This window comes from Mercenaria mercenaria, unplaced genomic scaffold (genome assembly GCF_021730395.1).
Source record: "Mercenaria mercenaria strain notata unplaced genomic scaffold, MADL_Memer_1 contig_3661, whole genome shotgun sequence".
In the NCBI taxonomy this organism is placed as follows: Eukaryota; Metazoa; Mollusca; class Bivalvia; order Venerida; family Veneridae; genus Mercenaria; species Mercenaria mercenaria.
The window spans coordinates 1-23,743 of record NW_026461822.1 but is presented as its reverse complement, the minus strand read 5'-3'; the positions used below and the strand labels follow the sequence as shown (position 1 = coordinate 23,743).

The following is a 23,743-nucleotide window of genomic DNA, read 5'->3' as shown; positions in this document are numbered from 1 at the left end:
GATGGTGCAACCAAGATTGTGTCTACGGACAGACGGACAGACAGGCAACCTGAAACTAGTATACACCCCCCTCCTCTTACAACTTTGTTGTTCGCGGGGTACAACAAGAGCACTGCAATGCAGAGCAATATACACAAAGCAAAGTCATATATGACCTTTGACCACTAAGTGTGACCTTGACCTTGAAACGAGTCATCCCAAACATGCGCTCTGCATGTCGTCTCAGTGTGGTGAACATTTGTGCCAAGTTTCTTTGAAATCCTTCAAGAAGTTCAAGAGTTACAGAGCGGAAACAAAACAAACTGATATGACGTTTGACCCCTAAGTGTGATCTTGACCTTGAAGTGAGACATCCAAAACATGCGCTCTGCTCGTCGTCTCGGTGTGGTGAACATTTGTTTCAAGTTTCTTTGAAATCCTTCAAGGGGTTCAAGAGTTACAGAGCGGACACGAAATTGCTAACGGGCCGACGGACAGACAGACACCGGGGGTATAACATAATACGTCCCTTCGGGCGTATAAAAAAACTATTGAAAAGTCGTGATAAAGCCATATCAAACAAAGTACCTGTTCATCATCATCATATGTGAGATTTACAGAAAAATGTCTCATGAATATCACAGCTATTGCTAGAAACACAACAGCCAGGATTGCATGGATCCACAGGAGGTTGGACCTGAAATATGAGAAAATATTAGCAACAAGAGAGTCATAATGACCCTATATCACTCACCTGTTAAACCTGGTCTTGGAATCATCAATATAAACATTTTGATCAAGTTTCTTGAAGAAAGAGTCATAAACATGGCCCTCTAGAGTAGAAACAAGCTTTTACTTTGATTTGAGTGGGTGACCTAGTTCTTGATTACACATGACCTAGTTTCAAACTTGGCCAAGGAATCACTAAGATAAACATTCTGACCAAGTTTCATGAGAATATGGTCATAAATATGGCATCAAGAGTGTTTACAAGCTTTTCTTTTGATTTGAGTGGTGACCTAGGTTCGAACCTGACCTAGAAATCATCATGATAAACATTATCACCAAGTTTCATGAAGATAGGGTCATAAATATGGCCTCTAGAGTGTTAACAAGCTTTTCCTTTGGTTTGAGCGGGAGACCTAGTTGTTGATCCCATATGACCCAGTTTTAAACTTGGCATAGGAATCTTCAAGATAAACATTCTGACAAAGTTTCATGAAGATAGAGTCATAAATGTGGCCTCTAGGGTGTTAACAAGCTTTTCCTTTGATTTGACCTGGTGACCTAGTTTTTGACTCCATATGACCCAGTTGCAAACTTGGCCTAGAGATCATCAACATAAATATTCTGTGCAAGTTTGTATCAAATCAAAGCACAAATGAAACCTCTATATGGCTGAAAGGTCCAAAATAAAAAAATTGCCCCTTTCAGGGGCAGTTACTCTAGAACGCATGATGGAATCTAGCCAGTTATCAAAAGGAATCGAGATCTAATTGTGACTTAAGTCGTATGTAAGTGTATTTAAAATCAAATGTAAAATGTCACTTCTAGCGTGTTAACAACGTAAAAATTAACAAATTTTGGCTCTTTCAGGGGTCAATCAGGGGCCGTAACCCCGGAACCTATGACTGGATCATGGGATCCAAGATCTATTGTTGTTAAAGATATCTTGCAAGTTTGTATCAAATACCACCATAAATGAAGTCTCTATATGTCTGCAAAAGCCTAAATAGCAAAGTTTAGCCCTTTGGGGGCAATAATTCTGGAACCAATGATGGGATCTGGCCAGTTTTCGAAAGGTACAGAGATATTTTGCCAAAACAAGTTATGTGCAAGTTCGATTAAAATCAATGGCGAAATGTGGTCTCTATCGTGTTCACAAGCCAAAAATAGCGAATTCTGGTCCTATAAGGGCCCCTAACTCTGGCACCCATGATAGGATCTGGCCAGTTTTTGAAAGGAACCGAGATATTATGCCCATACAAGTTGTGTGCGAGTTTGATTAAAATCACAAATACAAAATGTGGTCTCTATCGTGTTCACAAGGAAATTGTGGACGGCCGGACGGACGACGGACAAAAGGTGATCACAAAAGCTCACCATGTCACTACATGACAGGTGAGCTAACAAAAAGAGACATTAATGGTTTGTAAAAGATATATTGAAGTACTTCCACCCTTGCCACTAAATTCTGTGAAATATTTTGGTAGTAATTTACCAGAAATACTGTTTCATGCAATCATAAACCCAGACTACACAATTAACCTTTTTCTAATAACAGATTAAACTACTTTTATTTGTCTCAAGGTAATAATTAGTCTTCTTTATTTTTTTTCCAGTGGAAACAAAATGTCTGCCTAGTTTGATAATACATTTTAACCAGTAACATTTAGAAGCAACGAGTCAAATATATTCATAAATCATCTTACTTTGCATTCAGGTTAGCTACTGTTGTATGTCCAAAATCAGTGACATTTCCAACTGAAAAGCAATATTGAAAATAAAGTAAAATATTTGGAACAAAAAAAAAAAACAACAACAAGTACACTTACTAAATTTTCAGCAACTATCAACAATATTAAGTTGTTGAATAGTTGTGGATGGCATCGGACACTTTGACAAGTAAAAAGACAGAAAGTAATTTGAGTGCATGTTTATTTTGATGCAAGATGTATGCATGTTATAATGGCAGTTTATAAATTTTGTTCTGTAATATATAAATAGAAATCATTAATTTAACAACATAGGCTGTCACTGACAATATTTTGGACTATCCTGCTGGTTACTGATCTTGGCCAAGATAGTAAATCCATAAACATACTAACATGGTTTTCTGAACACTGGAAAAGAACTGCTCAAGTTATCGAGCAGTCACTTTCAATTTTCACAATTTCAAATCATTCTAGAGCTGTAACACAAGCGCCATTGGACGATCCGGCTGGCTATGGAATGTAGCCTAGATTTTATGCCCATGAACATGACCAAGTTTGGTAAACATTGCATAAGAACTTCTCATGTTAGGAGCTGACAACTTCTGTGGATGATCCCTGCTGCCCATCTCACTGATGCCACATGTTCCCATAATACACCCTGTTTCACTGGCATATAGAATAGAAACAAAATTGATTTGCTATTGTGCAAGTTAAGTTGAATTATAACAAGAGCAGTCCATAAGACAGCCAATGCTTGACTATTCGAATTATTGTCCCAGAAGCAGGAAAATATTACCCTAAATGTTAAAATATCTATAGAGTTTCAATCCAGTATCTGCATTAGTTTTGGAGATAGTAACTTGCATGCTAAACTTTAACCAGAAGTTTTAAGTTCAAAAGGGGACATACTTTGACCAAAATGCATGTCAGAGTTATGGAACTAGTTTTATAACCCTGAAGGCACATGTGAAGTTCAATTTAATATCTGCATTTGTTCTGCAGACAGTAACTTGCACGCAAAACTTTAACCAGCATTTTCTAAATCCAAAAGGGGGCATAATTTGGCCAAAATTCAGGTCAGAGTTATGGGACTGGATGCAATCAACTAGTTTGATAACCCCGAAGACACATGTGATGTTTCAATTCAACAACTGCATTAGTTTTGGAGATAGTAACTTGCATGTAAAACTTTAACCAGCATTTTCTATGTCCAAAAGGGGGCATAATCCCCCCAAAATACATGTCAGAGTTATGTAACTTGACCCAGTTAGGTTGGTATTTGATCTAGAAAAAGAAAAATTAAGTTTCAAATCTGTATGCCTTTTAGTAATAGCTGTATGTACTTGCATGCAAAACTTTAACCAGCATTTTCTAAGTCCAAAAGGAGGCATAATTTGCCTAAAATACATGTCAGGGTTATGGGACTTGACCCAGTGAGGTTGGTAATTGATCTAGAAAAAGAAACAAGAGCTGTCCGTAAGACAGCCAGTGCTCGACTATTCGAATTATTGTCCCAGAAGCAGGAAAATTTTACCTTAAATGTTGAAATAGAGTTTCAATCCAGTATCTGCATTAGTTTTGGAGATAGTAACTTGCATGCAAAACTTTAACCAGGATTTTCTAAGTCCAAAAGGGGGCATAACTTGGCCAAAAAGCATGTCAGAGTTATGGGACTTAATGCAAACAATTAGTTTTATAACCCCGAAGATACATGTGAAGTTTCAATTTAATATTCTGCATTTGCTCTGCAGATAGGAACTTGCACGCAAAACTTTAACCAGGATTTTCTTAGTCCAAAAGGGGGCATAATTTTCCCAAAATACATGTCAGAGATATGGGACTTCATGCTATCAACTAGTTTTATAAACCCAAAAACTCATGTGGAGTTTCAATTCAATATCTGCATTAGTATTGGAAATAGTAACTTGCATGTAAAACTTTAACCAGCATTTTCTAAGTTCAAAAGGGGGCATAATTTGCCTAAAATACATGTCAGACTTATGGGACTTGATGCAATCAACTAGTTTTATAACCCCGAAGGCACATGTGAAGTTTCAATTTAATATCTGCATTTGTTCTGCAGATAGTAACTTGCATGCAAAACTTTAACCAGAATTTTCTAAGTCTAAAAGGGGCCATATCTGCCCAGAATACATGTCAGAGTTATGGGACTTGACCCAGTGAGGTTAGTAATTGATCTAGAAAAATAAAAAATAAGTTTCAAATATATATGCCTTTAAGTAATAGCTGTATGTACTTGCACACAAAACTTTAACCATGATTTTCTAAGTCCAAAAGGGGGCATAATTTGTCCAAAATACATGTCAAGAATTATGGGACTTGACCCAGTGAGGTTGGTAATTGATGTAGAAAAAGAAAAAAAATAACTGTTAAATCTATATGCCTTTAAGTAATAGCTGTAATAGCACGCAAAACTTTAACCAGGATTTTCTTAGTCCAAAGGGGGCATAATTTGGCCAAAATGCAGGTCAGAGTTATGGAACTTGATGCTATCAACTAGTTTTATAGTTTTATAGCCCCAAAGACACATGTGAAGTTTCATTTCAATGTCTGCATTAGTTTTGGAGACAGTAACTTGCATGTAAAACAAGGGGGCATAATTTGGCCAGAATGCAAGTCAGAGTTATGGGACTTGATGCTATCAACTAGTTTTATAACTCCGAAGACACATGTGAAGTTTCAAAGCAATATCCGCATTAGATTTGGAGATAGTAACTTGCATGTAAAACTTTAACCAGGATTTTCTAAGTGCAAAAGGGGGCATAATTTGCTCAAAATACATGTCAGAGTTATGTAAGTTGACCCACTGAGGTTGGTAATTGACCTAGAAAAGAAAAACTAAGTTTTAAAGCTATGTGCCTTTAAATGATAGCCATATGTACTTGCATGCAAAACTTTAACCAAGGTGTGACGCCGACACCGACACCTGGGTGAGTAGAATAGCTAGACTATTGAATAGTAGAGCTAAAAAATAAGTAACTGTTAAAACCAGTAAGGCTGACAGGTATTAATGGTAGTTAACAACACATAAACTCAGTTACACTGTTTTTATTTGTCAGATATTGTTAAACTTGCTATTAGAATCAATAAAAGTTGACAGGTGTTTTTTTTGCAGTTAACAGCACACATATACAAACATACTGCTTTTACATGTCTGACTCGAAATAACTTACTGTAAGTGCCTGTGAAGTTGACAGGCATTATAATTGCAGTTGACAGCACACATACAACAAGCACATACAGCAGAATATAACGTTGAAATGTGATATATTGCAAAGCATCTTGGCCACATTTCTTCACTATGTCAGAATCCCTGAAAGAATACTTTCATTAAATATTGTACAGAAACTTTACAATATGTCTCAGTACAAACTGTCTGCACTTTATAAAAAAAGTATCTAAACAGCAGAATTATATTTGCCATGATTTTATTTTACCCTTATCATCATTTACAAATGCTTCTGCCTTTGCAACCAGTGTAGATCATGATCATCCGTGCAGTTTGATCATGATCTGCACTGTTCGCCATTCAGTTGGTATCTTCTGGAAGCACCCCTTATAACAGTTAATGTTACTATCCAAAGTTCATTACAGAAATTTAGCAGGGTAAGGGTTAAACAGTCTAAATATCTACAACATTTTGAGCTGTCCTTAAGACAGCCAATGCTCGACTATTCAAATTATTCCCATATTACCCTAAATGTTAAAATATCTACAGAGTTTCAATCCAGTATTTGCATTTGTTTTGGAGATAGTAGGTTGCACGCAATACTTTAACCAGAATTTTTAAGTTCAAAAGGGGACATAACTGGCCAAAATGCATATCAGATTTATTAGACTTGATGTTATCACCTGGATTAATTTTTATAACCCCAAAGACACATGTGAAGTTTCAATTCAATATCTGCATTTGTTTTGAAGATAGTAACTTGCATGCAAAACTTAAAACTAGGATTTTCTAAGTCTAAAAGGGGGCTTAATTTGCCCAGAATACATGTATGTCTTAGTTATGGGACTTGACCCAGTGAGGCTGGTAATTGACTTAGAAAAAGAAAAAATAAGTTTCAAAGCTATGACATAATGTCAAAAGCTGCAACCCATTAGTGTAACATAAAAACAATGTCAAAATCATGAAAAATCAGTAGTTTACACATGATAAAAACGGGACGTCTAAATGCTATTATTTCATTTCAGGCATATTTTTGTTTCATGTTATATTATAAAAACAATGCATACTTATATTAAAGCGTACATTTAAATGTAATAAAAACTTTTTGACAGTACATATATTACCTTTTATAACATCTGAATGTTAAAGAACATTTTTCTGTCTCGTAAGTTTGTGTTTCTTTATAACTGTGAGATTTCACCCATAATCTCAAGAATGGTTTCATGTAAGTAAACCGGTAACGAAATAGAGTGTTTGCAATCAATTTCTTTAACAACACATATTATTAAACTCGAATTAGTGCGTGTTGTTTTTCATTATCATCTTGTATGACAGAGATTCTGTTTTCGGATAGTAAAGACCGCGGTAATAATCTGAAATATACATACCAATTTTTATGGTTCTCTTTGAAAATCCACTTTTTAAACAAATGGCAGACCTTTCTATCATTGTAGGTATATTCATTGTATTTTGCCGTTATTGAATAAAAAAAAGACAGAATGAAACGCATCTTGACGTTATTTTCTTTTGACGTTAGCTTTTTTTTAAGTGTGACAATTTCAAGAACTCATTCATCGGAAAATTAAAATATCATCTTTGAAAGCATTTTCAAAATTAGACCAAACTTGTTAAAATACAAGAAACGAAAACAGTTTTTTTTATTGTAATCGCAGTTTACAAAACATAATTAATTTTTTATATGTTTAATAATTGAAAACGTGACAATTTTAAGAACTTTTATTCCTGTACAAACAAAGAAAAGGCTTTTTTTAGCTTAGCGTTGCTTATACAGATACTGTGAAAACAGCGAAGTAAAATAATCTGAAAATAGTTAGATTTTATCAGATAATGAATTTTTCTCAGCATTTTATAGCTCAACATGTCTTAATTTTGTATTTATTTTAAGTGAAAATTACATAACTCAACGGCCGCGGAAAACATATCCATCTTGTTTTTTAACGTATTCACAACCGTCAAAATTAATTCACAAACATTATCACGTTCAATGACAAAGCATGCAAAATTGCCCGCAATTTCAGTCACGTAAAAAAAGAATAATTTCCCTAAAAGTACTGTTTGTTTAAAAAATTGTTACAAATTACATACAGTTTTTCGTCATTTTTTTAACGCAATTGGTGTTGATTTTTCATATAACTGTGATTAAACGATAACTTTTTTTAATACTTTACTACAGCCTAATTATTGCTGTATATTTTGATACTTTTTTCAAGAAAATAGAATGAATAGTCATTGAAAACTTAACATTTATTTATATCACTTCAAAGAATTTTGGCATGGGTCACAACTTTTGACGTTACGTCTATATGCCTTTAATAGCTATATGTACTTGCAGGCAAAACTTTAACCAGGATTTTCTAGTCTAAAAGGGGACATAATTTGGCCAAAATGCATGTCAGATTTATTGGACATGATGCTTTCACCTAGTTTTATAACCCCGTAGACACATGTGAAGTTTCAATTCAATATCTGCATTAGATTTGGAGATAGTAACATGCGTTCAAAGGTGGCATTATGTGGCCAAAATACATGTCAGAGTTATGGGACGTGACCCAGTGAGGTTGGTAACTGACCTAGAAAAGAAAAACTAAGTTTCAAAGCTATGTGCCTTTAAATGATAGCTATATGTACTTGCATGCAAAACTTTAACCAAGGTGTGACGCCGATGCCGACGCCAACGCCACGGGGAGTAGAATAGATAAACTATTCTTCAAATAGTCAAGCTAAAAATTATACACTTCTACAAGAACGTATTTCCTTCAAGCTAAGGAAGTTCAAACTATTACTTTGCAAGGTTTTTATTTATAAATGCATTTAACCAATTTTGACCATGGGCACTCATCTTCAAACATATTCTATTGGGAAGCTGCCATTCACAATGATTTCCCCATGCAGTTGAATTTAGGGCAAGGGGGTTGAAATGCCATAAACCTATTTTAACCCCAAAGATTTAAAAAAAGAGGGTAATTGACCCTAAAGCGCTCACCTGTGTACTAGGCTTCAAGTGTGTTTGTATAAGTAGAGAGTTAGGTTTCTTCTATGTTAGCCTATATTATATACATGTCACACACTCTTTTGAACCTAGGGCAATAATTTGGACAATTACGGTAGAAATTACAAATCTGATATCACACCCAAATATCAAGGCTCTAGCTATTTTTGATTCAGAGAAGAAGATTTTCAAAGTTCTAATATAATAGCCTATAGTAAGTACATGTCAGACGCAGGGGTGTGGCCTTTGTTTTTTACCTTAGGGCAATAATTTGGACAAGTATGGTATACATAAAGGGAAAAGTGACCACGCCCCCATGCAGCCATGTTTTTTGACGAATCGGAATAATTTGAACAATCTTGGTAGAGGGTCACACAAGGACCATTTGTGTAAAATCATTTTAAAATTGGGCCAGCAGTTTCAAACAAGAAGATTTTTATAGTTTCCACTATATACATATAGGGAAAAGTGACCACGCTCTCTAGCGGCCATGTTTTTTGACGAATCAAAATAATTTGAACAATCTTGGTAGAGGGTCACACAAGGACCATTTGTGTAAAGTTATTCTAAAATCGGGCCAGCAATTTCACACAAGATTTTTAGTTTCCACTATATACATATAGGGAAAAGTGACGACGCCCTCTGGCGGCCATGTTTTTCAACGAATCAAAATATTTGAACACTCTTGGTAGAGGTTCACACAAGGACCATTTGTGTAAAATTATTCTAAAATCGGGCCAGCAGTTTCATACAAGTACATTTTTAAAGTTTCCACAATATACATATAGGAAAAAGTGACCACGCCCTCTGGCGGCCATGTTTTTGACAAATCAAAATAATTTGAACAATCTTGGTAGAGGGTCACACAAGGACCATTTGTGTAAAATTATTTTAAAATCGGGCCAGCAGTTTCACACAAGAAGATTTTTAAAATTCCATTGATATACATATAGGGAAAAGTGACTACTCCCTCTGGCGGCCATGTTTTTTGACGAATCATAATAATTTGAAAAATCTTGGTAGAGGGTCACACAAGGACCATTTGTGTAAAATTATTCTAAAATCGGGCAAGCAGTTTCACACAAGAAGATTTTTAAAGTTTCCACTAAATACATATAGGGAAAAGTGACCACGCCCTCTGGCGGCCATGTTTTTTGACGAATCGGTATAATTTGAACAATCTCGGTAGAGGGTGACATAAGGACCATTTGTTTGATATTATTTCAAAATCAGACCATCGGTTTAGAAGGAGATGTCGTTTGAAGATATTTCTATTTTTTACTCTGGCGGCCCCTATGTGCAACCAAGCGGAACCGTTTGAACAACTTTAGTAGAGAACCATCCAAAAAACATCCAAGCCAAGTTTAATCAAAATCCATTTAGTGGTTATGGACGAGGTGTCTTTTAAACACAATTGTTGACGACATGACGCATGGACGCACGCACGCACAGACGACGGACGACGTACACAGCGTGATCACAATACCTCACCATGAGCACTTTGTGCTCAGGTGAGCTAAAAATCTGGGGAACTGGGGACATTTCTGTTTAACAATATCTTACTATCAACCCTTATCATGCTGGACACGACTGGTTCTGCCTTTGCGACCAGTGTAGATCATGATCAGCCTGCACATCTGTGCAGTCTGATCATGATCTGAACTGTTGCCATTCAGTCAGTATCCTTTTGGTATGCACCCTTTGTAACAGTTAATGGTACTGTCCAAACTGAAAGATGGACAAGTTCATTATAGGAATTTAGCAAACTGAGATCTGTTGCAAAATACTCATTTCTTCTTTTGCAAAATGTATCGAGGGTGGTCGTATTGACCCAAAGCTGAAAGTGGTCATATTGACCTCAATCAATTTGACCAAAAGCTTGATTCCTGTATCGGCCTGGTTTTCTTTTACTGACTGATTTTTTTCCATACTGACCCTGATTTTTTAACATTGACTCAATCTATTTCATATAATATTATGCACTATTCATCTATAACTGTGTCCAATATTGTATATCCAAATAATAACTTTGAATATGAAACTAGTTATTTTTCATCCCTGTTGATTCCAGTTCCAGAAGATTGTAAACATCACCAATTCTAGTGTATATAATTATGAAGAAGATAAACACATCAAAATAAAGATGTCCTTAGAGAATATTGCTACTGACACATTGTGCAGTGGCAACGTAAGAAGTCAAGCATCAAAACAGTCTCCAGACTGTATAATTTGACAGGTGGAGACACAGTATCTAGACAGTCCCATCCTGAGGTATTAGGATACCTAATTTGGATTTTATTTCCAGCTGAGTCTTATTTTTATTGCAGTTTCTAAGTCTATACCTGACATGTTGAGTCTCTTTTATTCAATGAAAATGGCATCATGCATACAAGCTATACATAAATAAAACAACAATATACTGAGATGATAAGATATAAACCAGTTCAGAATAGTTCATTTGTGAGTGTGTACGCAATTTAAGTTTGCAAGCTTTTGTTTTCTATTGTGTACAAAAAATAAAAAAAAATTGTATCCTTTTCGACGTTTTATTTTTATTTATTTGGTCGACTGCTCAAAATAGTGGTTTGTATTTTTATTTTTATTTGCCCCCCCCCCCCCCGCACCCCTGACCCAAATTTTTTGAAAAATCTCCCGTAAACCAGAAAATAAAACAAGGAGCTGCGTTCAATAAACGCTTGATGCCCCCAGAAGACCCTGCATTGCTCACCTAAATCACTTCTTACTTATTCAAACTTGACCTAGGTTTCAGAAAGACTATCAATTTGAGAAAATACGACTTCTACAATGAAAACAAGGCTTTGCTATAATATGACCTGGTGACCTTGGTGTTGAACTTGACCTAGATTTTATAACGACAAACATTCTGTACAGCATTCAAAAAGACCAGGTAAAAATATAGCCTCTTGAGAGTTAACAAGGTTATTCTATGATTTGGCCAAGTGACCTTATTTTTGAACACAGATGACCCAAATCAAACACAGTCTGACCAAGTTTCATTAAGACTGGACCGACTGTAGCCTCTAGAGTGTTAACAGTACAAATATTAATGACTGTCAATGATAGACAATGGAAAAAGGGCTGTCACAATAGCTCATCTTGATCACTTGGTTCAGGTGAGAATAATTAGACTAAGTCAAAGATTCTAGTTACTTACTTTACTCTGATGGATGCCGTAATCCATGAGCAGAAACCCTGGAAAATAAAGTATGAGGCTGTAAAATGGTTACTGACAATAAGGGCAGTATCAAATAACCTTGAATAGTATTCCTAAAGAAATGAAAAATAAACGACAGTGTGACCCTAATAGAATGTTTAGCTTTTTTCCACAGTATTTGAATTCCCGGAAGACATTTAAGAGCTATCTGCATTTATTGAATTACAATAAATACGATCAGATATTTGGCTACAGAATAAAGTATTGTTTTATAACATGAGTAGGAGAAATGTGCAGATCATAATGCTGCTGACTGCAAATGTAATGTCTTTTATGACATAAATGGGCAAAATGCAGAGCAATTTCTGCAACTGCGTGGTAAAAACGACAAAGTTCTTTTTATGAACAATGTGATATTTCCTGTTTAAATTCCACATTTATATTGTTGGCTTTCATAGAAAATCATAAAAGATATAAAAAATACGGTTCTAACTTGCTGGGTCGATTTCATAAAGTATCATTAAAGATATCAAATATTTCCTAGATCTACTCAACCATGAAATGCAAAAAAAAATTGTTACCAACAAAATATTAACCTTCAGCCTGCTGGTGGCGAGTGATTCCGTCTCTGCGACCAGTACAAACTAAGATCAACCTGCACGAACATGGTCTGCACTGTTCGCTATTCAGTCAGTACAGTAAATTGTCAAGCTGGTCAGCTTCCTCACATGAAAGAATCATACCCCCCAGGCAAGGTTTTAAAACTCACAGTGATAAGGAGCAAGGGATTCGAAGTAAGCTACCTTAACCACTCGGCAATAGAGGTCCCAGGTGCTCAACCAAACGGGCAGGTCAGACAGTATGACATATCAGATGATATGATAGACAAACTCACCCTATCTTGAGCATTTAGCTGTGAATCCAGTGACTCCATGGATCCATGTAGCCGGTTCCCTTCATGCTCTCCATAAAACAGTGACGTCCATCTGAAACAGGAACCATAATTTAGATTTTGTTGCAATTTAGAAGGCAACAGTTATCATATGTCATAACAACAACAGTTTCATTGTTTAATGCAATTTCAAATTTTAATATTCATATTAAGTCTTGACCTAAAGTATCTGATTTAAAATTTAAGGTTAAGTTTTGTTATATTATTGATTTACTACCCCTGTAACAGTTATCACTGTTACAAGAAAAATAGTTCAAAAGCCAGCTAAAACAAAGTTATAGATAAAGAAAACAAAACTGTAAATGTAATGAATAAAGAGAATAAACAAACTGTAAATGTAATGAATAAAGAAAATAAACTGTAAATGTAATGAATAAAGAAAATGAAACTGTAAACATAATTTATAAAGAAAAAGCAACTGTAAATGTAATTAATAAAGGAAACACAACCGTAAATGTAATTGATAAAGAAAATGAAACTGTAAATATAACTGATACAGAAAACGAGACTGTAAATGTAATTTATAAAGAAAACACAACTGTAAGTGTAATTGATAAAGAAAATGAAATTGTAAATGTAATTAATAAAGAAAATGAAACTGTAAATATAACTGATACAGAAAACGAGACTGTAAATGTAATTTATAAAGAAAACACAACTGTAAGTGTAATTAATAAAGAAAATGAAATTGTAAATGTAATTAATAAAGAAAATGAAACTGTAAATATAACTGATACAGAAAACGAGACTGTAAATGTAATTTAAAAAAAACAACACAACTGTAAATGTAATTGATAAAGAAACTTAACTGTAAATATAATTAATAAAGCAAATGAAATTGTAAATGTAATTAATAAAGAAAATGAAACTGTAAATATAACCGATACAGAAAACGAGAATGTAAATGTAATTTATAAAGAAAACACAACTGTAAATGTAATTGGTAAAGAAAATTAACTGTAAATGTAATTAATAAAGGAAACATAACTGTCAATGTAATTTATAAAGAAAACATCACTGTAAGTGTAATTTATAAAGAAAACACAACTGTAAATGTAATTAATAAAGAAAACACAACTGTAAATGTAATTAATAAAGAAAGCACAACTGTAAATATAATTAATAAAGAAAACACAACTGTAAATGTAATTGATAAAGAAAATTAACTGTAAATGTAATTAATAAAGAAAATGAAATTGTAAATGTAGTTGATAAAGAAAACAAAACTGTAAATACAAATATAAAACACAGTCTGAGTAATTTTCAGTTGGGTATGGAATACATTGGTTGTGTGAAAGAGTGACCGTAGAGATTCCTAAATTCTTCCAACACACAATGTATTTTATATCAAAATGAAAACTGCAAAAACCATGATTCATTTCAATTCTGGTTGAACAGCGGGCACATGAACAATTTAATTAGATACTAGAAATGTGTCAAAGACACGGATGCCCCCGCATCATGAGAAAGGTCACAAGCATGGTACTGCTCACAAACGAAAAGAAACCCTTGGCCCTATTTATTTACAAAAAAAAATATTGTAGGAAAACCAAAATATTTAGTAATCTGTATATGTAGTGAAAATTGGCTAAGTTCAACCAAGGACTGTGACCTTGAACTTTGAGCTAGTGAAATGGTTTTGCACACGACACATGGTCTATCCAAGCTTATCATTTGTGCCAAATTATTTTGAAATCGGACCATGCATGTTAAAGTTATGGACCGGACACGAAGACCACATTATCAGTATATATGTAGTGAAAATTGGCAAAGCTCAACCAAGGACTGTGACCTTGACCTTTGAGCTAGTGAAATAGTTGCGCATGACACATCATCTATCCGTACTTATCATTTGTGTCAAATTATTCTGAAATCAGACCATGCAAGTCAAAGTTATGGCCCGGACATGAAGACCACTTATGTAGTGAAAATTGGCTAAGTTCAACCAAGGACTGTGACCTTGACCTTTAAGCTAGTGAAATGGTTTTTGCGTATGACACATTGTCTATCCATGCTTATCATTTGTGTCAAATTATTCTGAAATCAGACCATGCATGTCAAAGTTATGGCCCGGACACGAACACCACCCTTTCCCGAACACACAAACAAACAAACACACACAAACACACAGAGACAGGGGTAACACTATATGCCGCCCCACCCACCACACACACACTTTATGGCGGGGGCATAAAAACCTTCACACCTTGTCTACTGTACTTACCCATATGACAAACCAGGCAGGAGACTGCAGAGGTATTACACAGTACTAAGATCATTCCTACATAACATTGAATTCATAATGATTTGTCTAGTGCATCTATAAGATAAGATCTGTTAATAGACTTATGACTGAGAATTAGCTATAAATTTCAAGTTTCTTTTCATAGCCTTATGACTGAGAATTAGTTATAAATTTCATGTTTCTTTTTATAGCCTTATGACTGAGAATTATTAAATTATAAATTACATGTTTCTAGAATTTCCTATATTCTTTTTATAACTTTTCATGGGCACAGAATAACCATTTTCAGTTATAGTAAAATACAGTGTAAATTCTACAGCATGACATGGAATTGACACACAAGTTTATTTGTTGTACAGAGGTTGTTGCTCAGAGGCTGTCATATATTAAATCTGTGCTGCTTAGAGGTTAACAAATGTTCACCACACTGAGGCCACGTGCAGAGCGCATGTTTTAGATGACTGACTTCAAGGTCAAGGTCACACTTAGGGGTCAAAGGTCATATATGACTTTGCTTTGTGTATATTGCTATGCATTGCAATGCTCTTGTTTTTATTTGGCAGATCCCTTTTTGTTCTCTTACAATAATTTGTTTTTTAAAAACCGAGACCACTTTTCTGTGGTACAACATGGATGGTACATCCAATTTTTAGATGTATTTTGACATAACTTTACCTGGTAAGAATTTTTTTTTTGAATTTCTTTTTTATTGTTCCTGTCCTTTGGGCTTCAACAGTCAAGTTTCAACAATCAAATTTTGCTCCCATCCTCTGATGTAACCCTTCGGGCGTATATTGTCCCGCTTGGCGGCGCTCTTGTTAAGGATGTAAGAGCGTTTTCTTCAGGATATCCGCCATTTTGAAAAATGTTTCTTCGAATATTGCTTTCTAACAAAAGTTTTGCCAAAAAATTAATGCTAAATAATTAAAATATGGCTAATAATGTACCATTTAACCAAACAGATTCTTCTTTTGGTGAAATTTTTTTTTCACCCTTATTTTTGGCTGGCATTTGCCTAAAATTGACATTAGATTTAGTGTGTTGACTTTGTGTGCGCGCGTGTGTGTATGCTTATTGTTCGTCTTGTCCTTATGTGTTGGCTTTAAGTGTGTGTGTGTTGTTCGTTTTGTCCTGATGTGTGGGCTTTGGGTGTGTGTGTGGTGCACGCGTTTGCGTGCTGGGGGGTTCGTTTTTAGGAGGCTGCGCTTTTGGTGCATGGCACTCCCTGTTTGATATTTTTCTTTGTTTTTTTACAATGGGATAGGGGTAGATAATTTCAAATATCTTACCAAAGCAGATCAGGTTTGGTTTTGATATTTTCCTGACCGATACATATAAAGATAAGCTATAACTGAAATAAAAGTTTTCAAGATAGCACAATATATTATCTACAAAATATAAATTAAAACAAAAAGAACAAAAAATATCAAAATTCACCAGTTTTTAGCAGTTTTTTCTTAATAAATCTCTTAGATGCATGGTGACCCCAACTTTTTTTATTTCCATTTTGTAGCATTTTTGTGTGTCATTAAAGCTGCAAAATATTTTGAAAATCTAAATGTCAGAATTGTTTTGTAGATCATTTATGTCAACATGTAAAAATGAAAGTGATTTGTTAGTGACATTTATGCTTATATAATACTGACATCACCTTGTATTCATATTAACCTGTAAGACCTGAAATCCCTATAACATTAAGTGGGATATTATATGTTTAATAAAGTACCACCATTTTTTCAATTTTACAAAATTTCAGAAATGCTCAAACAGTGGGTGAAGAAAATGTCCTATAAAATTAAAACGAGTTCGGTGACCTATATTTTTTCTTCTTTTGTTTGTCTTGGAAACTAATGTTCTTCAAGCTCATAGAGTATGAAAAAAAATCTTAACGTTAGAAAACATTTGTTCCTACATCCTTAAGTACTTTTTCCTATATAACTCATATAACAAGTGACCCCAAGGGTGGGGCCTCTTTTCACCCCAGGGGTATAATTTGAACAATCTTGTAAGAGATTCACTAGGCAATGCTACACACCAAATATCAAAGGCTTAGGCCTTGAACTTTAGGACAAGAAGATGTTTAATATTTTTCTATATAAGTCTATGTTAAACTTGGGACCCCCAGGGAAGGGCCTCTTTTCATCCCATGGGCATATTTTGAACAATTTTGGTACAGGAACACTAGGCAAGGCAACACACCAAATATCAAAAGCCTATGCCTTGCAGTTTCAAGCAAGAAGATTTTTAAAGTTTTTTCCTATATAAGTCTATGTAAAACTTGAGACCCCAGGGTAATAATTTGAACAATTTTGGTAGAGGACCATAAGGCAATGCAACATACTAGTACCAAATATCAAAAGCCTAGCCCTTTCAGTTTCAGACAAGAAGACTTTTAAAAAAAAATCCTATATAAGTCTAGTAAAACTTGAGACTCCCGGGGCAGGGCCTCTTTTCAGCCCAGGGTAATAATTTAAACAATTTTGGTAGAGCACCATAAGGCAATGCTACATACCAAATATCAAAGGCCTAGGTTTTGTGGTTTTAGACAAGAAGATTTTTAAAGTTTTTTTCTATATAAGTCTATGCAAAACTTGGGACCCGCGGGGCGGGGCCTATTTCACCCCAGGGGCATAATTTGAACAATTTTCATAGAGGACCATTAGATGATGTCACATGCCAAATATCAAGGCTCTAGGCCTTCAGGTTTTGGACAAGATTTTTAAAGTTTTTCCTTTCGGTGGGTGGGGACTCTTTTCGCCCCAGGGGCATAATTTGAACAATCTTGTTAGAGAACCACTAGGCAATGCTACATACCAAATATCAAAATTTTTAGATGTTTTTCCTATTTAAGTCTATGTAAAACTTGGGGCCCCAGGGGCAGGGCCTCTTTTCTCCCCAGGGGCATAATTTGAATAATTATGATAGAAAACCATTAGGCAATGCAACATACCAAATATCAAAAGCCTAGGCCTTGCAGTTTCAGGCAAGAAGATTTTTAAAAGTTTTTTCCAGTATAAGTCTATGTTAAACTTGGGACCCCCTGGGTGGGGCCTCTTTTCACCTCAGGGGCATAATTTGTATAATCTTGGTAAAGGACCATTAGGCAATGCAACATACCAAATATCAAAAGCCTAGGCCTTGGAGTTTCATAACAAAAGATTTTTTAACGTTTTTTCCTATATAAGTCTATGCAAAACTCAGTACCCCCTGGGCGAGGCCTCTTTTCACTCCAGGGACATAATTTGAATAAACTTAGTAGAGAACCACAAGGCAATGCTACATACCAAATATCAAAGGCCTAGGTCTTGTGGTTTCAGACAAGAAGATTTTTAAAGTTTTTTCCTATGTAAGTCTTTGTAAAACTTGGGACCCCCGGGATGGGGCCTCTTTTCACCCCAGGGTTTTAATTTGATAAATTTTGGTAGAGGACCATTAGGCAATGCTACATACCAAATATCAAAGGCCTAGGTCTTGTGGTTTCAGACAAGAAGATTTTTAAAGTTGTTTTTCTATATAAGTCTATATAAAATTGGTATCCCCGGGGCGAGGCCTTTTTTACCCCAGCGACATAATTTGAACAAACTTAGTAGAGGACCACAAGGCAATGCTACATACAAAATATTAAAGGTCTAGGTCTTGTGGTTTCAGACAAGAATATTTTTAAAGTTTTTTCCTATATAAGTCTATGTAAAACTTGAGACCCCCGGGGCGGGGCTTCTTTGCACCCCCAGAGGCATAATTTGAACAATCTTGGTAGAGAACCACTAGATGATGTCACATACCTAATATCAAAGCCCTATGCCCTGTGGTTTTTGACAAGAAGATTTTAATTTTTTTTCCCTATATAAGTCAATATAAACCGTGTGACCCCGGGGCGGGGCCATATTTGATCCTAGGGGGATAATTTGAAAAATCTTGGTAGAGGACCACTAGATGATGTTCCATACTAAATATCAGGTTTGGACAAGAAGATTTTCAAAGTTTTTCCCTATATAAATCTATGTAAACCATGTGACCGCCCCCCCCCCCCTTACCCAGGACGGGGCCATATTTGACCCTAGGGGTATAATTTGAACAAAATTGGTAGAAGACCATTAGATGATGCCACATACCAAATATCAAAGCCCTAGCTACTGTGGTTTTTGACAAGAAGATTTTTAAAGTTTTTCCTTTCGGTTGCTGTGGCAACCAGCGTTCTGTATGGAATTCATTTCTTTGACTAATTTTCAATAAGGATCATGCAAGGAACATTCCTGTGAAGTTTCATCAAAATTGGACTGGTGGTTTAGGCTGGGAGGTGTTGACAGACGCCGGACGCTGCCGGACAATCACTGACCACAAAAGCTCACCCTTGAGCACTTCGTGCTCAGGTGAGCTAATAAGTTCAGAAACTGTTGATGAACTTTCATGAACATTAAATTCATAATGTCACATGATCAGTTTCCATTATTTTGTTGCATGCTGGGTAATTTTTTGCACATGTGATTCAGCAATTTTAAAGAATATTGTGCAGCAAATAAGAAGGAAATATCTATCATACTACAATAAGGAATGGTTTAAAAGTAACATGAGTATACTGAATATCAAATAAGTAATTATAGTGTTGTCATTAATCAATAATTTTAAAAAAAATATAAAATTCTTTTAAACTGTCACATTTTTTCACCACCCTGAAGCAAGGCAAGTATCTGAATCTTGAGGTTAAAGTAAACTACACATTGTTTAACTTAATGTTTTGTATTTTATGCAGCAATCGTTTACTTCTTATTATGCTCCCAATCCCACTCTGAGTTTACTGTTTTACTCATGTCATTTGTTGAGGGTGTATAAAATCTCATTGCCACAGTGATTGAGACTAAAAAAACAGTCTCTGGCCACTAACTAACTAACTAACACTAATTGACATAGTTATTACAGTTGTCAGATTTCATAGGATGTGCCATTGGCTTAGATGGTCTGTCTGCTTAATAATTGTAGTGGGCAAAAAAAAATTTGTGGCCCCTGCAATGATCTGAGGTTCATGAAATTTTCGACAGAGTTCTTGAATGTGTTCTTGAATAGTCAGAGAGAGGGACTCAATTATATTGAACTTCTGTAATCATATCTAGCAGTTCTTAATATTTGAACTAGTTCTTGGATAGTTCAATAACATTAAATTGCCATTCTAGAACTAGGAGTTCAAGAATTTATTCTTAGACTAAGGTTTAGTTCTAGAAAAAGTTCTTTAACTTAAAGTTCTAGATCAGCCATTTAATGTTCATGAACTATTCTAGAATTAGATTCAAGAACTGTTCCAGAATTATTTCTTGAATTCCTCACAGGGGTAAGTGCCCTTCTGGGCACCTGCACCTAGGTAAGACCATAGACCTTCCACTGGCCTGCATGACAGCTCCCTCACATGAAACAAGGAACGGGGTAGAGGTAATAATGTTTGGCGCATGAAAAATTCAGAATTAAACAGGATGTACAGACAGAAAGGATTTAGATATGCATGATATAGCGGGTTAATTCTGCGGGCAAAAAATTCTGCGGTTTTGTCCTAAAATGGGCCTAGTTTATTTCTGCGTTTTTTATTTCTGCAACCTTCGAGAAAAGCAGGAATTAATTTAAAGTAAATTTAAAGTAAATTCTGCGCATGGGAAATAGCTACCGACTCAAATGCATATCGTTCTCGTTCGTCAGTTATGTCTTGGCGGCAGTATCTAGGTCGGAATCTAGGGCAGTGAAGTTGGCGCAGCTTATTAATGTTTAAATCTGATTTCTTTTCATTACCGTGCATGATCAGAAATAAGAGTTCAAAATAAATACTGTAGGTCTAGTACCGGTAATTCTTTTGAAAGACATTTTCACAAAATATAACACTGTTGGTAGAAAAAATTACAATTTATTTACTAATATATACAAAATGCAAAATCTAGTACATAGTCCGTTCACAGTCCATTCAGTTACAACAGTTACAACACATATTAATTTATTTTCCAAAATTTATATAACGTTTGTCAAACTTTTCGTAAACCTAGCATGCTTGTAAAGATTACACGCCCGAATCGGCAACCATTCATTCGTGGACAATAGATTGATGCAATAACAAAAGCAATCAACCACAATCGATACGGTGTGAATAACTTGACAGCAGATGAAAAACTCGTGAGATAAAGAGAACCGGTCATTATATTAAACGAAATATCAAAGTTTATTTCTGCGTCAAAAAATTCTGCTGATAGTTTAAATGTGCGGAATTTATTTCTGCGTGACAGCATTGACCCGCAGAATAAGCAGAAATAAAAACCCGCAAAATTAACCCGCTATACGGTAGTAAGTTTCATACATAAGAAGATGTCCGAGTCTTTACATACCAATTACAACTCTTCCACTTTTGCTAAATTAGTACATGTATATATAAATAACAGCTCGAGGTAAAAGGGTTATTTTTTTTAAGAGAGCATCAGATTCTCAGAATACAATATAAAGAAAGAAGAAACAAGTACGATATCAATGTTGCATGACAGCGGCCCCCTGAAAATGCCGGATAGCATATTATAAAGTTGAAAAAGGGGTGATTCTAAACAAAAAATTAATCACTGGAGAAGTAAAATAAGAGCAATCAAATTATAACAGAGAGTAGTTTTATAAAATACTAATAGCATATACAGGAAACAACGTGTAAACCAGATAAAGTAAAAGGTCATTATACAGTAACAAGGAAAATCCACACATATATATATATATATATATATATATTCATGGAGAAATTAAAGTAGCATTGTCTTGAATTAGGAAAATATCATGTCTGTTTGCTTTCCTTTACTTTCTAATATAATTACTCCTTCAGCTAGACTGCATGTGTCATTAAGGAAAAATGTCACATATGACTGTAGGAGGATAATGATGCAAGATACAGACATCAGATAAAGAGCATCTTTCCTTCCACAACTTCTCTCTAAGATGTAATCAATGTTTCTAGCTATTCATCATTCCCCCTCGAATAGAGAAAATTATCTTCACCATTTCTTCTACATTAGGGAATGGTAATTCATTACACCTTCTCCTTAGTGATCTACTCTCTCAAAATGGGAATAAACTTTTCTGTCATACTGGTAATATATTGGACCAGTCAAACAAGAGGCAATTCCTGGTACTGGATAGACACAAGTTATAATGGATAGATTAAACGATACTTACCTTCGTAGAAGTAATGTTGAAGTTTGATCGAGATTTTATCAACTGTAAACTTCCTTGGGGATCACACAGAGATACAGCTTGGCTATCACAGCATCAGGTCAGTCTTTAGAGCTAACTAGTAGATGCTTGTGAATAAATTTAAATTTGTCACAAGGATCTACTACATGAAAACAGAATCAAAATTAGTACATGGGTGGGACATCGGGAGGGTGTTTGATCCCCAAGGAAGTTTACAGTTGATAAAATCTCGATCAAACTTCAACATTACTTCTACGAAGGTAAATCTCGTTTAATCTATCCATTTTATCAATGTATAACTCCCTTGGTGGACCCCACAGAGATTTTAGATTTGATTCTGTATGAATGAAACAAAACACAATTTCAATATCAAAATTAAGTGATATTTTTTATTTCATGTGTGAATTTTCAGCAATAAAATATTGTCCGAGTTCTCATATAGGCACAAAGCCTTTATGTGTCCCAACTACTGCTTTGATTGGCATCTCGAAAAGACATGTCTGTCTTAGCATTAATTACTATTTTATACATTTTGTAATAAAAATTTTGCAAAGTGTTTGCATTTTTCCAACCAGCTGTTTTGATAATACTTTGAGTAGGTACACCTTGAAATTTTGCTGCCAGTGTAGATGCGGCACGTGTACTATGTGTACCATAGTGCATGCCTATACCAGTTTTTATCGATGTCTGTTTTCTGTCCTTTGTTTAATACATCTTGAAACAGATCGGCCCGAGACTCTTTTATGCGGTTTTTGAGTACTGATAAGAAGCTTTGATTCTTCTTGGCAAAGAGATTCTGTTTGTTGTACATTCTGTTTTAGCGTCTTAACGATACTGTTTTGATTTTTTTTGTAACTTTCTTAATATCCTGTAAATGATGACCAGGCTTAGTCTGCTTCAGCAGATATTTAGTCTTAATAATACAAGAAGGGCTTGTAAACTGCAAGTCATCTAGTTCAATAAGATGAAGTGTTTGACAAAGCTGGGCTGTACCAAATTCATATTTTTTTAATTAGACAATTGTTACAAATGTCTACATTGCTGCATAACCTAACAAGATTATTTATAGCTGATCTAGCTGTCTTCAGACTTCAGTCCTATGCTAGCACCATATTTACAGAGGGTTTAAGGGGCACAGAAACTGATCCATGGTTTCATGTAACTGTCGTACTGTTTTTTAGTAGTTTTTTCTCCATGATCTAAGTATGATGTCTGCAGCCTCTTTATTTCAAGGGATCTCCTGATGCCATACTGGTACCACTATAACTGCTTCTGTCCTGTCTTGTTCTGTTGTTGTTGTTGTTTTTTTAAGTACTTTCGGCAGTAAGCTGAAAGGTGGAACGATATAATATAGCACCTCTGACCAAGTGAGGGAAAATGCATCAATGGCATAAGCTGCCCGATCTGGCAAAAATGCAATATATTTCTCCACTTTATTACTTAACCTTGAAGCAAAAAGGTCAGTGTCTATTTCAGGGTATTTTTCCTGTATCTTACTGAATGTAGTTGATCATCATAAACATGTAGACATTTCGTCAGCTTCACAATTTAGTGATC

General features: G+C 35.1%; 1 protein-coding gene across 1 annotated transcript in view; it reads right to left on the bottom strand.

Moving 5' to 3' along the window:
• Window positions 1–13,183, bottom strand: part of LOC123532047 (calcium permeable stress-gated cation channel 1-like) — a gene marked incomplete at its 3' end in the record, with an annotated part of 54,772 nt that extends 41,589 nt beyond the window's left edge. The window contains exons 1-5 of the mRNA XM_053534401.1: window positions 12,685–13,183; window positions 11,790–11,827; window positions 5,609–5,748; window positions 2,412–2,463; window positions 568–676 (exon numbers count right to left, since the gene is read on the bottom strand). Coding sequence (XP_053390376.1) covers window positions 568–676; window positions 2,412–2,463; window positions 5,609–5,748; window positions 11,790–11,827; window positions 12,685–12,723 — 378 coding nt within the window. The remainder of the gene's footprint in view (window positions 1–567; window positions 677–2,411; window positions 2,464–5,608; window positions 5,749–11,789; window positions 11,828–12,684) is intronic.
• Window positions 13,184–23,743: the final 10,560 nt, after the last annotated feature.